The following is a 15,254-nucleotide window of genomic DNA, read 5'->3' on the forward strand; positions in this document are numbered from 1 at the left end:
CTCAAGACATTACCACAAGTATTAACACAGTTGCCTTAGACGACAAGTTTGTACCTTTCCTTCGGACAATGAACTCAAATTTAGCTGGCACCAAAGTATCCAGGCTAATGTTAATGGCATTCAGTCCTGCCTCCTTCAGCCGGGGCAGCAGTCTGGCTAAGTTGATCCCATTGGTTGTGACAGCAATGGTTTTCAGCCCTTCTAGCTTGTACAGTTGACCTAGGAAATAAAAATTAAAAAGAACACTTTGAAGAAGTAGTTAAACTATAAGTTTAACTGTAAGTTACACAGAAAACCCAAAAGATTTGTGAAACAAATGTGAAAGAAAAAGGTATCTCTGAAGAAAGTGTGGACGCTTCAGTGCTTTGGCCTTCTTCTACCTGTATGGGTTTAAGAAACCAATTTCAGCACAAATCCATTTCAAAAGTATGAGAGAGCAGTTTGTTGCAAGCAAAACTGGTGGTAAAGTTTTGTTTTATTAAAATGCACACTAATTTTGTTCTTCATTTCTTAAATACCTACTTTATTGTTGAAAGGCAGCCTCTGATTTTGTGTACCTTCTGCTTCTCATCCATCTTTGCAAACCAAATTTTATGTTCTGCAATAATAAGCAGCAAGCCATCCCTTTCACAACTGACACCTAATCTGTTTATTTAGCAACATTCATCCTACAATGCTTTACCAAAAACCAGTTCTAACCCAGAGGTAGCTGCCAGCAGTAGAACCTTTAACTTGTGAAAGAAATACCACATGCAGTCCTAACTAAACATAAAAAGGTCAACATACTAGACTATTACAGAGAATCCAAGGCAACAACATTCAAAGGGACAAAACATGTGCACTTGACAACTGAAATATTTCCATTACCAGTGGTAGCCTGGCCGGCTGGAGAGTGCTTACGCAAGGCACTAAAAATGGCTAACAAAATAAAACAGCGTAAGAAACAGTTAATATCATGAGATTAAGGTTTAGAAATGAGCTGCCTCCACATAAGGCAAATGCAGAAATCCTCAGCATACCAGATCTCCAGAGATCAAGCTTTAAAACCTCCAGTTATCAGTACAATAACAAATAAGAAAAAAACCCTCATAAACAACTCACAGAAGCAGAGCCACAGCAAAGTAATTTACTTTGGTTTTTCCTCCTTCCCTCAGCCTCCGCCCTAATTATTTAAGAAATATTTGAAGAACCTTTACTCTTGAGGCAGCTGTAATTACAGGACAAATATTTCATGGTTCCTTCTTCCCTCACAATTTTACCTCTGTTTTTTCATGTTGATAAGGGCTTTATTTCTGCTTTATCTCATTTCCTAGCTCTTTTCGAAATATTCACCCTAAGCTGAGTCTCAAATGGGTCAAGCTAGGTCATAGCAAAGATGCTGAAGTTTACAGCAGCAGCATTTTTGAACATGATTAAGAGCTCCATAAAGACATGAGGTTGTAGGGAAAGAGCAATCTTTACTAAGAGATTTTTTTCCTGGCCTTTTCAAATTCCTCCCAAATGACCAAGAATAACCCCTCCCTAGAGGATAAGTACTACTGGCTCAATTTTGTCAAAGATTATTTAACACTAGCTATCACTAGCAGCCTAATCTTTGTGAGAGTAAAGGATACATGCTGCAGCCAGGGGACAGTTTATGAACATTACTTTTATTTATAGCCTCAAAACTCAAAAAAATGCTCAACCTCAAAATAACTGGGGAAAAAAGTCTAGGTGCCATACAGGTTTCATTGCCAGAAACGTAAAATGTATAAAGGTACTGAATAAAACTAATGTCATTTGCAGCCTAAAATGGAAAAAAATTAAAAATACAGGATGAAGCACTGGAAATACACTAATATATGGAATCACCTGCAGTAACAAATTGGACATTAGACAACTGTGAGAAGTTAGAGATGGAGGCTAAACACTAAGACCAGAAAGTTAAAACAGTCAGAACACTCTACCAGGTGTAACCTTCACAGTGTCCTGGTTTCTTGGCTTGTTGGCCTCTAAAATTAAAAGGGACTGAAGAGACTTCATAACTTTGTAATTCTCCTCGTACCTTTAGTCACTGCTTTAGCACCAATCAGAACAAGCAAAGGCAACTAACAAAAACTAACAAGTAGAAAAACAAACAGAAGAGATGCTGTAAGTCCATAGCATGAAGCTAAAATTTTTATGTCAAGCTTGTGCCATGAAGTAAACCATTTTACATTTATGTTTTCCTTTAGGATCAGGAGCATCTTCTTAAATAGACAATTTTCTTACATATTCTTTTCCAATCATTTCCTTAATGGCACTTTTCCCGACTGACTCCATAAAAGGTGTATATACTTCCTAACACATGAACTAACAAGTCTATCCCATACCACTTCACTCTTGAAATGGGTATAAAAAGTTGCTATAAAAAGTCATCCAATAGTCTATCCTCCACCCCATGGAAAATGATTTTGTCAGTGGCAGATGTGTACTTCTCAGACTACTAATAACAAACAACTATCACAGAGTTTATATCCGGTGCTTATTTAAACTTGGAGTATCTCAAAGGAGATGGATTCTATACCCCACTATCAGCTGCTTCAGAAAAGTCTCAAACATATGTTTTCAGCAGTCCTCAGGACATGATTTAGCTTTCAGCAAGTGTTCAATGCTGACTCATAGTTTATGTACATGCATCTGTTAGAATATTTTAAATAATCTAAAGAACTGCAGCAGGTCTCTGAATAGCATGGTCTCCTACAGTAGCTTCAAATTTCATCTGTTCATTGAAACAACTGTAAAATGTGAAACGTACGTACTAAAAAATTCGGTAACAGAAATCCACAATTAACATTTTCGAGCTTTACTGATATTTCACAGATCATTTATAGCTTGGAGAAAGGCTTGCTGAAAGTAAACCTAACTTAAACCTCAACCCAGTTCAGAACCTGAGATATTGTAGCCAGCTTCTCCAAAACCATCCAGAAAATCAGACTAACTCCATCCCAGACTAAATAAGTTATTGTGCTAAGATGGCTTCAATAAAGCTGCTTTACTCAAATTCTGCAGAAGACATTTTTGGGCTTGATTTTCTCTCAATGAGTTCTCCCATAGTTATTACACTGATCTATTTAGTTTTGAGTCTTTTATCTTGACCCCAGAGTGGGTCATAGAGTAACACAACAGTCTGAGAAACAGGCCTTAAAAAAACCCAGCCAGACTAATACAAATCCACAACAGAATGAACTAATACAAGAGGACAAACATCTTAACATCCCTTACCTTCACCCCAAGATCACTACTGTTATCCACTAAAAAGATCACTATGAATCTGTCAAACTTCAGCTGTGAACAGGAACATGGGCAGAATAATGAAAACCCAGTGGTTGAAAAAGATCCATTTCTTTCCTTCAGGCATAAAAATAAACCTTTGGGAATTCTACTAAGACGTCTATTCTTCCAGAACCAATACTTCTGGAGTGCAGCAATACAATAATGATTTTGACATGACTACTCCACTTAGACCACCATCATCAGAAGAGCTGTGGTAAGTCATCAGCTACCACTGGTAAAAAAAACAGGTGCCTACAATACACTAGGAAGGAAAGTTCTGCACTGAACTGATGACATGGTTGGTTTCAACTTGTTTTCATGCCAATATTATGTGCGGAACTGCAAAGCTTTATTTTATTTTAAATTGCAATCTAATTTATAAAGTTTATAGTTTCCTTTTAGAGGAGCCAATAATTACACCTATTATCATTGGAAAGAATCTGTTATCTTGAAAGAAATATGCCTCTTGAAAGGCATATAGCTTCCTAAGTACTAAAACCACCCCAATCCCATCATGCATGGGCAAAATGCTCTAGACAATGATATTTCAGAGTTTAAAAAAGTTAGTGCAGTTTTAGAACTCCTCACAATCAAAGTTCAAGAAGATACACCGCAACTCACTCCAGTCACACCAGCTATGAACAGGTCAGTTCTACAAACTTCAACAGCTCTGCTGCTTCCTTTGGAAGGTCATCTTCTTTGGAAAAATCCTCAACTAAACAAAGTAGAGGAAGAGATCAACTGTTTTCTGCACAAAAGCTCACTGCATTGGTAGGCAATTTTTCTTCTTTCAAGACCTTCTTCTTCCACATAAACCTTTTCTTATCTTCAATACTTAGAAGAGTGTATGTCCAGAAATAGACAAGTTCAGTTGTCTACAATACACCAAAGTGCACCCACCTACACAGCCTTAATCTAATACATCACCACTACACAAATCTACTGCAGTTTTCTAAACATATGAGACTTTTGACAGAGGTAAAAAACCACCTGACAAAAGAGATCCACACAGTGTCATTTAACACAGTACCAATCAAAGCAGACAGACTTTTAAAATTTACCCAGAAGTAACAGTCTTCACCAATAATTGTAAATACAGGTTTTTCCACCATTTGTTATTAAACACAAGTGACAACTGCTATCAAGGCAGCAAAACAAAACCACCAAAAAACCACACTCCTAAAAAATCAAAGAGAAAGCTTGTTTTGTTTGTAATATATCATTTCTTCCTCCCCATTGAGGACCTGAACATATAAGTTCTTGATTTTTCACCCTCAGGCTGCATTATTTCAAGTTACTGTAGCAGATGCTGAGTATAAAAACAATGCTATGTTCAGCTGGTGTAATACAAGGACACGTAAGTTCCATCCAAGCAACAGAACAGAACTGGAAATGTTCTGAAAGGTACCTTGCATTTCACAATGTTGGGAAAAAACACCAGTTAAATGTGTAACTATTCTTCCAGCTGGCAAACTGTGTCAGTAGATAATGTAAGAGCAATTCTTGCATTGACATGTACCAAGTCACTCTGAAGCACTCTGCACTGATTTGGAACTCACCCACAATATCCACCACATCGGGACGGATAAGAGGCTCTCCGCCTGTCAGTCGGATCTTCTCCACACCTTCTTTCACAAACAGTCTGGCTAAGGTGATTATCTCCTGGGCAGTTAGTAGCTCTGATTTTGGAGTAAGCTGAACACCTTCCTCAGGCATACAGTACTGACCTGAAACAAAGATTACAGAAATACATAAAGAAAAAAATAACCCATCACAATTAATTTAATATCGATGGGCAAAATGCAGAAAGGGCACTCGTCTTTAATGGATGTCAAATGACACCAACCATGCAAAAATTTTACAATCTCCTAACAATTTCCTGGTTTACTTCAGAGGAAAACCCAAGACTAATTTGATGAGCCTCAAAATTAGAATGGATACACTTTGAAGAAAAAGATGACCTAATTTCTATCTAACCTGCATTCAAACAGAGACACTAAGTTCAACCAGCAAGCACTGGGACGTCATCACAGACTTTGCAGGTGTAATTGTGGGAATGCCTAGGTTTGAGCTCTGTGTGCTTACAGAGACTTTGGGCACACAAGCATCATTATCTAAACCACACCAAATCTGATAAAAGATCTGCCACTTCCACCTGTCTCTGGCAGATCTCTACGCTTGTTCAGGTTTCCCATCCCACCAATAGCTCAGCCCCAATTAGCCTCTATCTGTCCTTTATTGTTAGTTTGTGAAGACAACAAACAGCACAGGGCCAACACAGCAATAATACCCTAACCCAAACCTTGGCCTTTGCACAATATTTGCAGAGCAGTTTTGTGCAAGGAAACAGCTCACACTTACACCTGAGGTTGCATTTCTCAGTCAACGAAATTCGCAAGTAATTGTGGTGCCGCCCAAAGCTGTCCATCAAAAAAGCAGAGAATGGAGCACCATGTTCTAGCACAAAGCGTCCTCTTCCTGAGCTTTGTGATTCCTATAACAAAAACAAGCAAGTGTTAATATTTGAATAGTTACTCTGTCAACTTGCTGTATAAATATCAACTTTGAACTTAACTGATAATTATTATTTCATTCTTCCTGTTGCATCTAAGGTGTTGCCTGGGGTGAAATCAGCAGGAAAGGAAAACCATTGTCAAAACTGGCCATTTATTAAGTTTCACACCCTGTTCAACTGCCTATCTCTTCCCAAATTCAACGATCCAATATCACCTACACTCACTACAGCCCTTGGGTAAATGAAATTACAGAAGAGGCCCTTCCTGTACTTCAGCACAAGAGAACCTGAAGCTGATGAAACACTTCATCTCTGCTTGTGTCCCTACCATATTCCATGTGCAATATTAACATCTTGTTAACAGCAAAATTGAATTACTGCTACATACAATTGTGTTTTATGACACCTGTCTTCATTTCCAATGAAGTCTTCCTGCCTAAACCCATATAACAGAATACTTCCAAAAGGCTTGTCTCAGTTAAAAGGTGACAAATAATGCAGGGAATGGTGGAACTGGAAGAGAAATGTGTGATTCTGAACACCTGTTCAAATTGAATAAAAAAGATCAGAATTTAAAAAATTTCTTTACTGTCATGAAGTGAGCACTACAAGTGATTTCTACTTACAATTTTGGAGTGTTTTTTTAAGCACAATGTAATATATTCTAAAACAACATGATTTTTAGGAAGTCTGAGTATTTGCCCTCTGGAATGAGGGCATAAGAACGATGAGGACCTGCTGGAGCAAGATCAGATGAGGCAGGCCACAAAGCTGCTCAGATGGCCTGGAGCACCTCTCCTAAGAAAGGAGAAAGAGAGAGAACTGGATTTGTTCAGCCTGGGGAAGAGATGGCTTTGGGGAGACATTATAACATAATTCACACTTTCCAGTACCTAAAGGGGACTACAGGAGAGCTGGAGAGGGACTTCTTACAAGGGCCTGCAGTGATAGGACAGAAGGAAATTATTTTAAACTGAAAAGAGGAGATTTAGATATTAGGAAGAAATTCTTTACTGTGAAGGTGGTGAGGCACTGAAACAGGCTTCCCAGAGAAGTCATGAATGCCCATCCCTGGAAATGCTGGATGAACTTTGGGCAAGCTGGTCTATTGCAAGGTGTTCCTGCCTCCTGGCAGGGGGTTGGAACTAGAGGATATTCAAGGCCCCTTCCAACCCAAACCATTCTAAGCTTCCATGACCATATTGATATTAGGTATCAATAAATATCCTAAATAGTAGCTGCAAACAAATGCAGTTCAAGTTTATACCAAATAACTTAAAAATATCAGTACCATCAATGCCAGAACAACTAGTTACAGCAAGGTCTGAATGCAGGGAGTTCCATTGCCTTTAGCCTATGACTTTCAAATTACAGTGTTATAGCTCTCCTTTCCTATACCTGTAAAGCACAGCTGAAACCACTCTGCTACTTTTGGAAAATATTCTGCTATCTCAAGTGAAACTCACAGTAACTGAATAAACTCTTATCACAGTACTCCAGAAAAGCAGCAAGAGTTTACCAACATACTTTTATCAGCTGGTAGATACTTGGTTCAGGCACTACGTACCAACTTCAAAAACAACATAATTCAAACTCTGCTAAGTATTTTCATCAACTACATCAGAGTTACATTAACATTTTATAGGAGGTCAGTTTGGTAATTCATGAATGAGGCCAGCTGCCTAGCATCACAAAATAAACCAAAGAAAAAGTAATTAAGGGAACCACCTTCCCTGGGTCCTCATTAGTTAACCACATACAGCCTTTAACTGTCAGCCAGGGAAACCAGAAGACAAATAAAGGATTCCTGGATATACAGTGAATTTCATATCTAGTGATAAGGTACATACAAAACCATTTCTGTATACATGGTGTTCACAAAGTTTGTGTATATGTGTGAATCAGCTGCAGAATTGTGCCTCAAGTTCAAATTGTGCTGACTAATCGAGATAGGGTGCAGTAGGCAAAGCATTAAATACAGTTTTGACGTAAATTTAAAATGTAGAATTAGGAACCAGACAAAATTGTATACTAGTGGGTATTTAAACTGCTTACCTAACCAAAAGTCATGACTCACATCCAGTGAAAAACAGACCTGTGAAATCTCCGGACATACTAAAATCAGAATGCATGGGATGATGCCAAGGGACTGGGCAGGAACACACATAGCCACAGCCATCAGCTCCCTGGCTCTGGTCATCACCAATAACCAAAGGAGCTAATCCTGCATAGGATTTCTGCACAGCCCTTGCAAGAAACCTAGAAATTGACAGCTAAAATGTTGAACCACCAAGGCATGCTTCCTCAAAACATTTAATTCTGAAAACATTTGTAAGAAACACTTGTGGGTGGGTGGAAGCCATAGAGGACCCTCAGTGATCAAATCAGCCAGACAGCAAAGGTTATCTGGGGAGAGACCCAACTTCAGCCACCAGCAGCTGCAGCAATTTTGTTTCCAGCTGTGCTAACAACCAGGCTTCTGCTAAACTTACAAGCAGGAGCAGTCGTTCTTGGCAGCACAATCTATTCACTAAACTTTAAACAATCCAAACAGCTTTGTGGTAAGATAAGACCTTACTCTAAGAATATCCACAAGAGTGAGGAGCTAGAAGAGACAAAGGAGATACAAAGTGGCTGTTTCAAAGCCCAGAAAACATCTGTTTACCCCGATAAAACTGCAGCAGTAGTTTCTTTGGAATTGCTTTTCTGCCGGAAGAAAGCAATTCCTTTCAGTTTCAGGGGCTGCAACAGCAGAGGCGTATGGGGTGCAAGGCCATAGACTGGCCTTCCCTTCCTGCAGCAGCACGAGTGTAATTGGCAACCACTGTGCAGCCACACCCGCTGCTCACTCCCTTTCCTTCACCTCCCCTTCCTCCAGCAGGCAGAAAAAGTCATCTGGTTTTTAAACACCCCGGGAAAATGCTCCAGCCTAAAGAGCTCTACACAGCTTTACGTTACCAAAAAAATGCCAAACCCAGACTTCAATTTTTCACCTTCCCCAGTCAGAAAATTCACCCCTGAACAAACTAAATCTAAGGACATTTTAAATCTGCCATACTCAGAAAAAAACAGAACACAAAAAAGTGTTTTTTTTTCTTGAAAACTATGCTGCTTCCTGGCCTGGTTGGATAGCTGATGTTCTTCTTCGTGTTCACATTTGAGAGAGAAAGCACTCCTAGGTTTATTAAAATTATCTGAGCCCCTCTTGTAGGAGCCCTTCTTTCACATTTCTTTCCCAGTAACTCTTTTTCGCATTTTTTTCCGGACTGGGCTTCCTTACCACTCCACTTGAAGACACAGCAGTACAAACCTCCTGCCTCCCAGTTTTAGAGTGTGCACTACAGGAAGGGAAAGAAGAGAAAAGTTGTCCTCCCTGGAGGAAAGGTGAGGACAAATGAGGGACACTTAATACTTTAATGTATTGAAAGACAAAACTGCATACTTTCAAAGACAGTAATAAGCTTAAAATAATTTCCTGTTTTCAGGAAGGAGCCACCACTGGAGAGGGACACAGGAGGCCAGTTCTGCTGCTGGTCTGTCACCCATCTGCATGGCTGGTAAAGGTAAGGTAGCTAAAGTAAGAGGAATAACACCATCCTTCATTAATAACTGTAAAATGAACTGTCAAGAAACTATTAAAAGAACAGGCACTCAGCAATAAATTGGTGTCAATAAACTTTAAAGTTTCTATTGGAAATAACTAACTCTTGCTGCAAAGTAGTGGGTTTTAGAACAGGGAAAAGAAAAGTATTTTACACAGCTACTAGAACTTCTTTCCATAATTTTCTTGTTGTATACTGAAATGGGTTTGTCTGGGATGGAAGAATGACAGGAGATGGAATTTTTAAGCTGTCCCATTAGATTTCAGTAGAGACAGGAGATACCCATAAGCCAGTACCATCAGCTTGAACTCCAGAAGAGGTGGATCCAATACTACCAAAACTGCTACTGCACCCAGCACTGACTCATATTTTTATCAATACCACAGAAAAGGCCAATTATCAGAGATGAAAACTCAGCTGCCTTCCTAGTAACTCAGGGCAAGGATGAAGCATTCTCTCAGGCTGTTGTGTAAGTAGATTCTCTGAAGGGGAACAATAGGTTGAGGTTGAACCTTGTCACTTGCAGCCTTTGTGAGAGCTATTGGAACAGGAAGAAAGCAAAAGCCTGCTACAGGAAAAGGCTACAACTCCCATGCTACAGGACAAAGGGTTATTCGGTTCCCTGAAGTAGGAAAAGGTGGATGGTTGCTGGTATTTTAACATATCATTGCCCAATTGCATAACTTGTTCACTCAAAAGGGATGACTATAACCCACAAGTCCCCACTCCCCTCTCTCCATAGCCAACAGGAGACACTTCTGCACATAGGAGGAGTATGCCCTGTCACACAGTGTGCTTTATCTGATCCATGAAAAAAACAGGTTCATTCTCTGGGCTGTCAATCACATGTTCTATACTAGTACTGAAAGAATGAGAGCTTAGATGACTGCACCTAGCAGCTACATTTTGACAAGCTGTCAACCCTTCAGACCTGACAATTCACCTGTGATTTCCAGCAGAACTAGTCTAACAATGCAGCAAAATTGGAAGCTGTCAGCAGAGGTATCAATAACCACCAGAAACACCACAAACTGACAGATACTAGAAAGGCTCAGTTAAACACAAGGGGGCAGACAACAGAATTCTTAACTACTAATCAAGCTGAAGATCTAGTACCATCCTTGCTCTACTCTTCCACCTTCACTTCATCCCCAGTGATATTTGTGCACTGGAAAAAGAGTAAAACTTGCAAAGAGTTCTGCACAGGCCTCAGGGACTACCACAGCCTGTGTACCCATGACACTGTTAGTGCTGCTCCTGCATCCACTGGCTCTTCAAGCTCCAGCAATCCTGCTGGGTTTGTGCACAGCACTGCTGTCTCAGCGTGGTACCTAACACTGCTGCAGCATCACCGACACAACTCAGCAAGAGCTCTTCCCTTTCATGCCTCACCTTTAGCATCTTAGTCTCTTGGGAAGTGGTGACATCATGTCCTTGGTTCAACCTGGAAGTCAGACAACCGCAGAGGGTGAAATGGGTCTAAGTAGGCCAAGTGCCAGAATGAGGTCTGAGCAGAGAAGTCCAAGACAAATGTTTTTGTGAGGGCTCAGCAGCTGCTGGCCAACAGCTGACCCCAAACAGCAGGCTACACTTGTGGGTACTGGCATGGAGAGCACTGCCCAGGGACTGCCACCGGCTACCCACAAAAGAGCAGCAGTACACACAGAGTTTCAGACACCACTGGCAGAGAATTAGGGCCATGTGAGGTCTTTCTGGGCAAGCTGAACTCTTGCTTTATCCAGTACTGAAGGCTTCATTGTGGCCACAGAAATTTTCAGGTAGTTGTGTTTGGATTACAGGATCTACAAGAGCAGATGAAGAAAGATGAAGCAAAACTTTTTATCAAGACCCTTATTGGACACCATACATCTAGAACAGAATTTTAAAAGAAGATGCTGATTTCCAATTCTGTAGTAGAAATAAGTCATCCCACCTGATCATTTTAATTCAGTAATAGAATCTGGACATATGTTATCATGTTATCACACTTTTCATATTTACTATGCCACAAATGTGTATCCCCCATTCCATTTTTCCAGCTGCCACGGCTTTTTGCCCCTAAGGGATGTAGGGCTTTCAGATCGATTATAATCAAGCTCTCTCAAAAGTATTCCTGAATGTTTGTTAAAGCTACCCGATGTAAAGAAAGTAGTGAAAAGTAATTCTGATCTGAATTTATAAAATTGTTCATGGCCTAGGAAAACAAATAAACAAAACAAATTCAATAACCTTTCTAGTTTTCTGAGCCAAGTAAGTATGCAACAAAGCAATGCCCAAATCCATTTGGTTTCCTGTAAATAAGTGGCAGTGAATACATTCAATTCTGGCGACATGGAGTCTGTCACTAGTAGCTTTAGCTTATTTTCTGTTTGTTAAAGGCAGCCATGCAATTGCAAGTAACTCAATAAATCATGCTCCAGCTGGAATTGCTCCGTGTGCCATGCCCTGTTTCTGCTAGACAGTTACAGAACCTTTGCCTTTCCACACAGCTTTTTCTCCTGCATTTGGACACGAGGAGACCGAATCCACCCGAGGGACCGAAAGCTGTATCAGGGCAACACCTGAGTTGATTTTGCGCCAGAACAAACAGGTTCAGCGCAAAGTTCGCATGACCATCGGAGCACAACCACGGAAAGCTGCCAAACCCGGGTTTTGACCCATGCTGCTCAAAGACCATTGTGTAATCTCTCCTTTGCCTGGGCAGGAGCACAGGACCGGCTCGGTCCAGGGGACCGGGTGTCCCACGTACTTCCAAAATAAGGGTGACATTTCAACAAAGGAACAAAAACAACAGCATTATGCAGTAATACATGTTTTGTTGACTCTTCCCTCCCCCTATACATAATCAGGTCAAGTTCACCGCACAAACCACAGGTCGGCCGGGATACGTTGCAAAATTCTATGGACAGGTTGCATTTCTCTGGAACGCGCGGTGCCCAAGACCCCTGGCCACCCCGCCAGGCGCTGCCACGGTTACCAGAGCGCCCCTCCACAAAACACATCTTAGGGACGATGCAAACCCGCAAAAGAGACCGGCAGCGCGGCTCGGCTCGGCTCGGCTCGGCTCGGCTCGGCTCGGCTCGGCACGGCTCGGCTCGGCTCGGCTCGGCTCGGCACGGCTCGGCACGGCTCGGCTCGGCTCGGCTCGGCACGGCTCGGCTCGGCTCGGCTCGGCTCGGCACGGCTCGGCACGGCTCGGCTCGGCTCGGCTCACCTGCCCGGCGCCCCCCGCCCGCTGCCGGCCCGAGCCCCCGCCGGCCCCGCTCCCCCTCACCTGCGCGGCGGCCGAGGCGGCCCTGGCGCGCGCCCCGGTGCTGCAGGCGCGGCGTGAGGCCGCCCCGCGCGCCCCCCGCAGGAGCCGCCCCCACGCCGCCGCCGCCGCCGCCATGCGCTCCCCTGCCCCAGCGCGCGGGGGGCGCCGCCGCCAGCCCCGCGCCGTCACGCGCGGAGGGCGGGGGGGAGGCAGCCAATCGGAGCGGCGGGCGGTGCCGTGCTGCACGCCGGGAGTTGTAGTTCCTGCCCCTCAGGCCAGCGGGCCCAGGGCAGGAGGGAGGGTTCTCGCGGGTCCGTCGTCACCGCTGTGTACTCCCTGGGCAGCGGCAACTCACAGAATCATGGAACATCCTAAGTTGAGAGGGACCCACAAGGATCATCGAGTGTAACTCTTAGCCCTGCGACGGACCATACCCACGTGCCCAAGAGTATTGCCTCTATAATTCAGACAGGCTTGGTGCTGTGAGCACTTCTCTGTGCTGCCGTGAGCCTGTTCCAATGCCCAGCCACTCTCTGGGTGAAAAACCTTTTTCTAATATCCAGCGCAAATCTCCCCTGACACAGCTTAATGCCATTCCCTCAAGGTCTCTCACTGGTCGCCAGTAAAGAGATCAGTGTCTGCCCTGCTTCTCTGCTTCCCCTCAAGAGGAAGGTGATGGGGTGTCCCTCAGCCTCCTCCAGGCTGATCAGACCAAGCGACCTCAGCCACTTCTCACACCGCTTCCCCTCAAAGGCCTGTCACCGTCTCTGTTGGTGACACAAGCCCCATGCCCCTCAGCAGCAAAGACAAAAGCTGCACTGACAGCCTTGCTCTCTGCCTTTCCCCAGCCTCTCCCCAGCCCTCCATAAGGCAGGTGTAGAGCCGGAGCTCTGGCTGCCTTCAAAGGAAACGTGGGCACTGAAGGACATACACACAAGGTGTGCATCCCAGCAAGGCTGCCGGAGCACTGGGAATCATGAATGACATTAGCTGGGGAACATTTCCAGTGGAAACAGCTCTAGTCCAGCACCAGTATCAAGTAAAATCTGTACAACCTTGACAGGGATAGGCACGGGGACTAAATGAGGCATAAAGGATTTGATGGGTCATAAGAAAGCAGTATTTCAGTTTTCCTGCCTTATATAGCTTTTCTCACACTCTCAGTGTTTCACAGCTTGTGATGAAAGGTCCAGTATCCTGCTTCCACATCCAGGTGAAGATCTGCAGAGCATGGTCACCCTTTTCCAAGCTGAGCTGGGGCACTTGTTCTGATCATGCTCTACACATGAAAGGAGTGCTTGGCTGGGTGCCCAAATTTTCCCTTGGACTCCTTCCCTGAATCATGTCAGCTACTCTTCCAAAAGACATGTGATTCCCTTAATGACTTTTACTGCTCTTAGACTTAGAACTGTGCAGCTGTTAAGAGTAAAACTCACAATTTTATACACCATGCTACTCTATGATCACACTTCCATTTTAAAAGAATTTTGGTTTTGATTACAAAATTGCTGTGTCAGAGGTATTTAATTTGCAACTACTGACTGAAAACACATTAGCAATTCTCTGCACAGTCTTAATCCTTTAGTGTTTGTCCTGGGCATTACTTGTTGATGTTTGAGTAACTTGACCTTACTATTGCTTGCGTCAGCCATCATTTCCAGATGAAGTTATGTGTGCTGCAGATTAAATTGTTTAGCCAGGTTATCTTAAATCTTTGCTCTATAACAAAACCCCTTCTTCTGTCCAATTCATTCTGGACTTTAGACTTTATGTAGTCTTCAGGCTGGTTACAGACTAACAGAAAAACTTAAGGCCGTATTGCTATTTCCCTCCCCCTACCCAAAGCTTAAGCCATTTGAAAAGAAATTCAGACTTGACTGATCTACAATGTGGCAAAATATCCAGTCTGAAGCCACTTAAACCAGTGTGATGTCAAGGTAACATACACACAGACCAAAACAGTAGGCAAAATATTGGTTCAAATTGCAATTTTCAAAAGGTGCAGAAACAAGTTTGCTGTTGACATTTATAGTAGTTTTATGAAGCATCACTTCTCCCTGTAGAACTGGAATAACTGTAATTAAAGGATTTTCTGGATTTATTTGACGAGCAAGTGATAATGACAGTTGAATTTAGCTTCATATTAAATGTCATAATTGTTCAATTCAATGAACTTCTCAGTTGCAAAAGAGATTTAATTAGATGTGCAATGGATAAAGATGAAAATTTGTTATAAACTCATCAAGAGAAAAAAAAAAATCTTGCTTGCTTCATCAGCATCTGCAGTCTAGTTGAATATGGTGGTGCTCGGCATAACTGGAAAGGTAAGAAATGGATTGTCTTTGCCAAGTTGAAGCCTTATATCATTTTTAGCTTTCAGATTGTACAAATATAAGCATGTTTCACTAAACCAGCCTAAAATTAGCTTTTACACCTCTAAAGGCAAACTTTTACTCCCAGAAATATCTACTGCTGGTTTCCAGAAACACTTGCCCAGCCTTAAATGTAATTATTTAGGTAATTATTTAGTCCAATCTCCAAAGAGAGACATTTCCTGTTCTTCCTGCTGCTGTCTTCCTTTCTGACTCCC

At 42.4% G+C, this 15,254-nt stretch overlaps 1 protein-coding gene across 2 annotated transcripts in view; it reads right to left on the bottom strand.

The window, feature by feature from the left end:
- The window catches only part of MOCS1 (molybdenum cofactor synthesis 1), a 28,111-nt gene extending 15,312 nt beyond the window's left edge, over window positions 1-12,799 (bottom strand). Inside the window, exons 1-4 of one of the 2 annotated variants that reach the window (XM_056487254.1) lie at window positions 12,686-12,799; window positions 5,656-5,788; window positions 4,854-5,021; window positions 55-219 (exon numbers count right to left, since the gene is read on the bottom strand). In XM_056487254.1, coding sequence (XP_056343229.1) covers window positions 55-219; window positions 4,854-5,021; window positions 5,656-5,788; window positions 12,686-12,799 — 580 coding nt within the window. The remainder of the gene's footprint in view (window positions 1-54; window positions 220-4,853; window positions 5,022-5,655; window positions 5,789-12,685) is intronic. The other variant, XM_056487255.1, reaches the window with a different exon arrangement.
- Between the last annotated feature and the right edge of the window lie 2,455 nt (window positions 12,800-15,254).

This window comes from Oenanthe melanoleuca, chromosome 3 (genome assembly GCF_029582105.1).
Source record: "Oenanthe melanoleuca isolate GR-GAL-2019-014 chromosome 3, OMel1.0, whole genome shotgun sequence".
NCBI lineage: Eukaryota > Metazoa > Chordata > Aves > Passeriformes > Muscicapidae > Oenanthe > Oenanthe melanoleuca.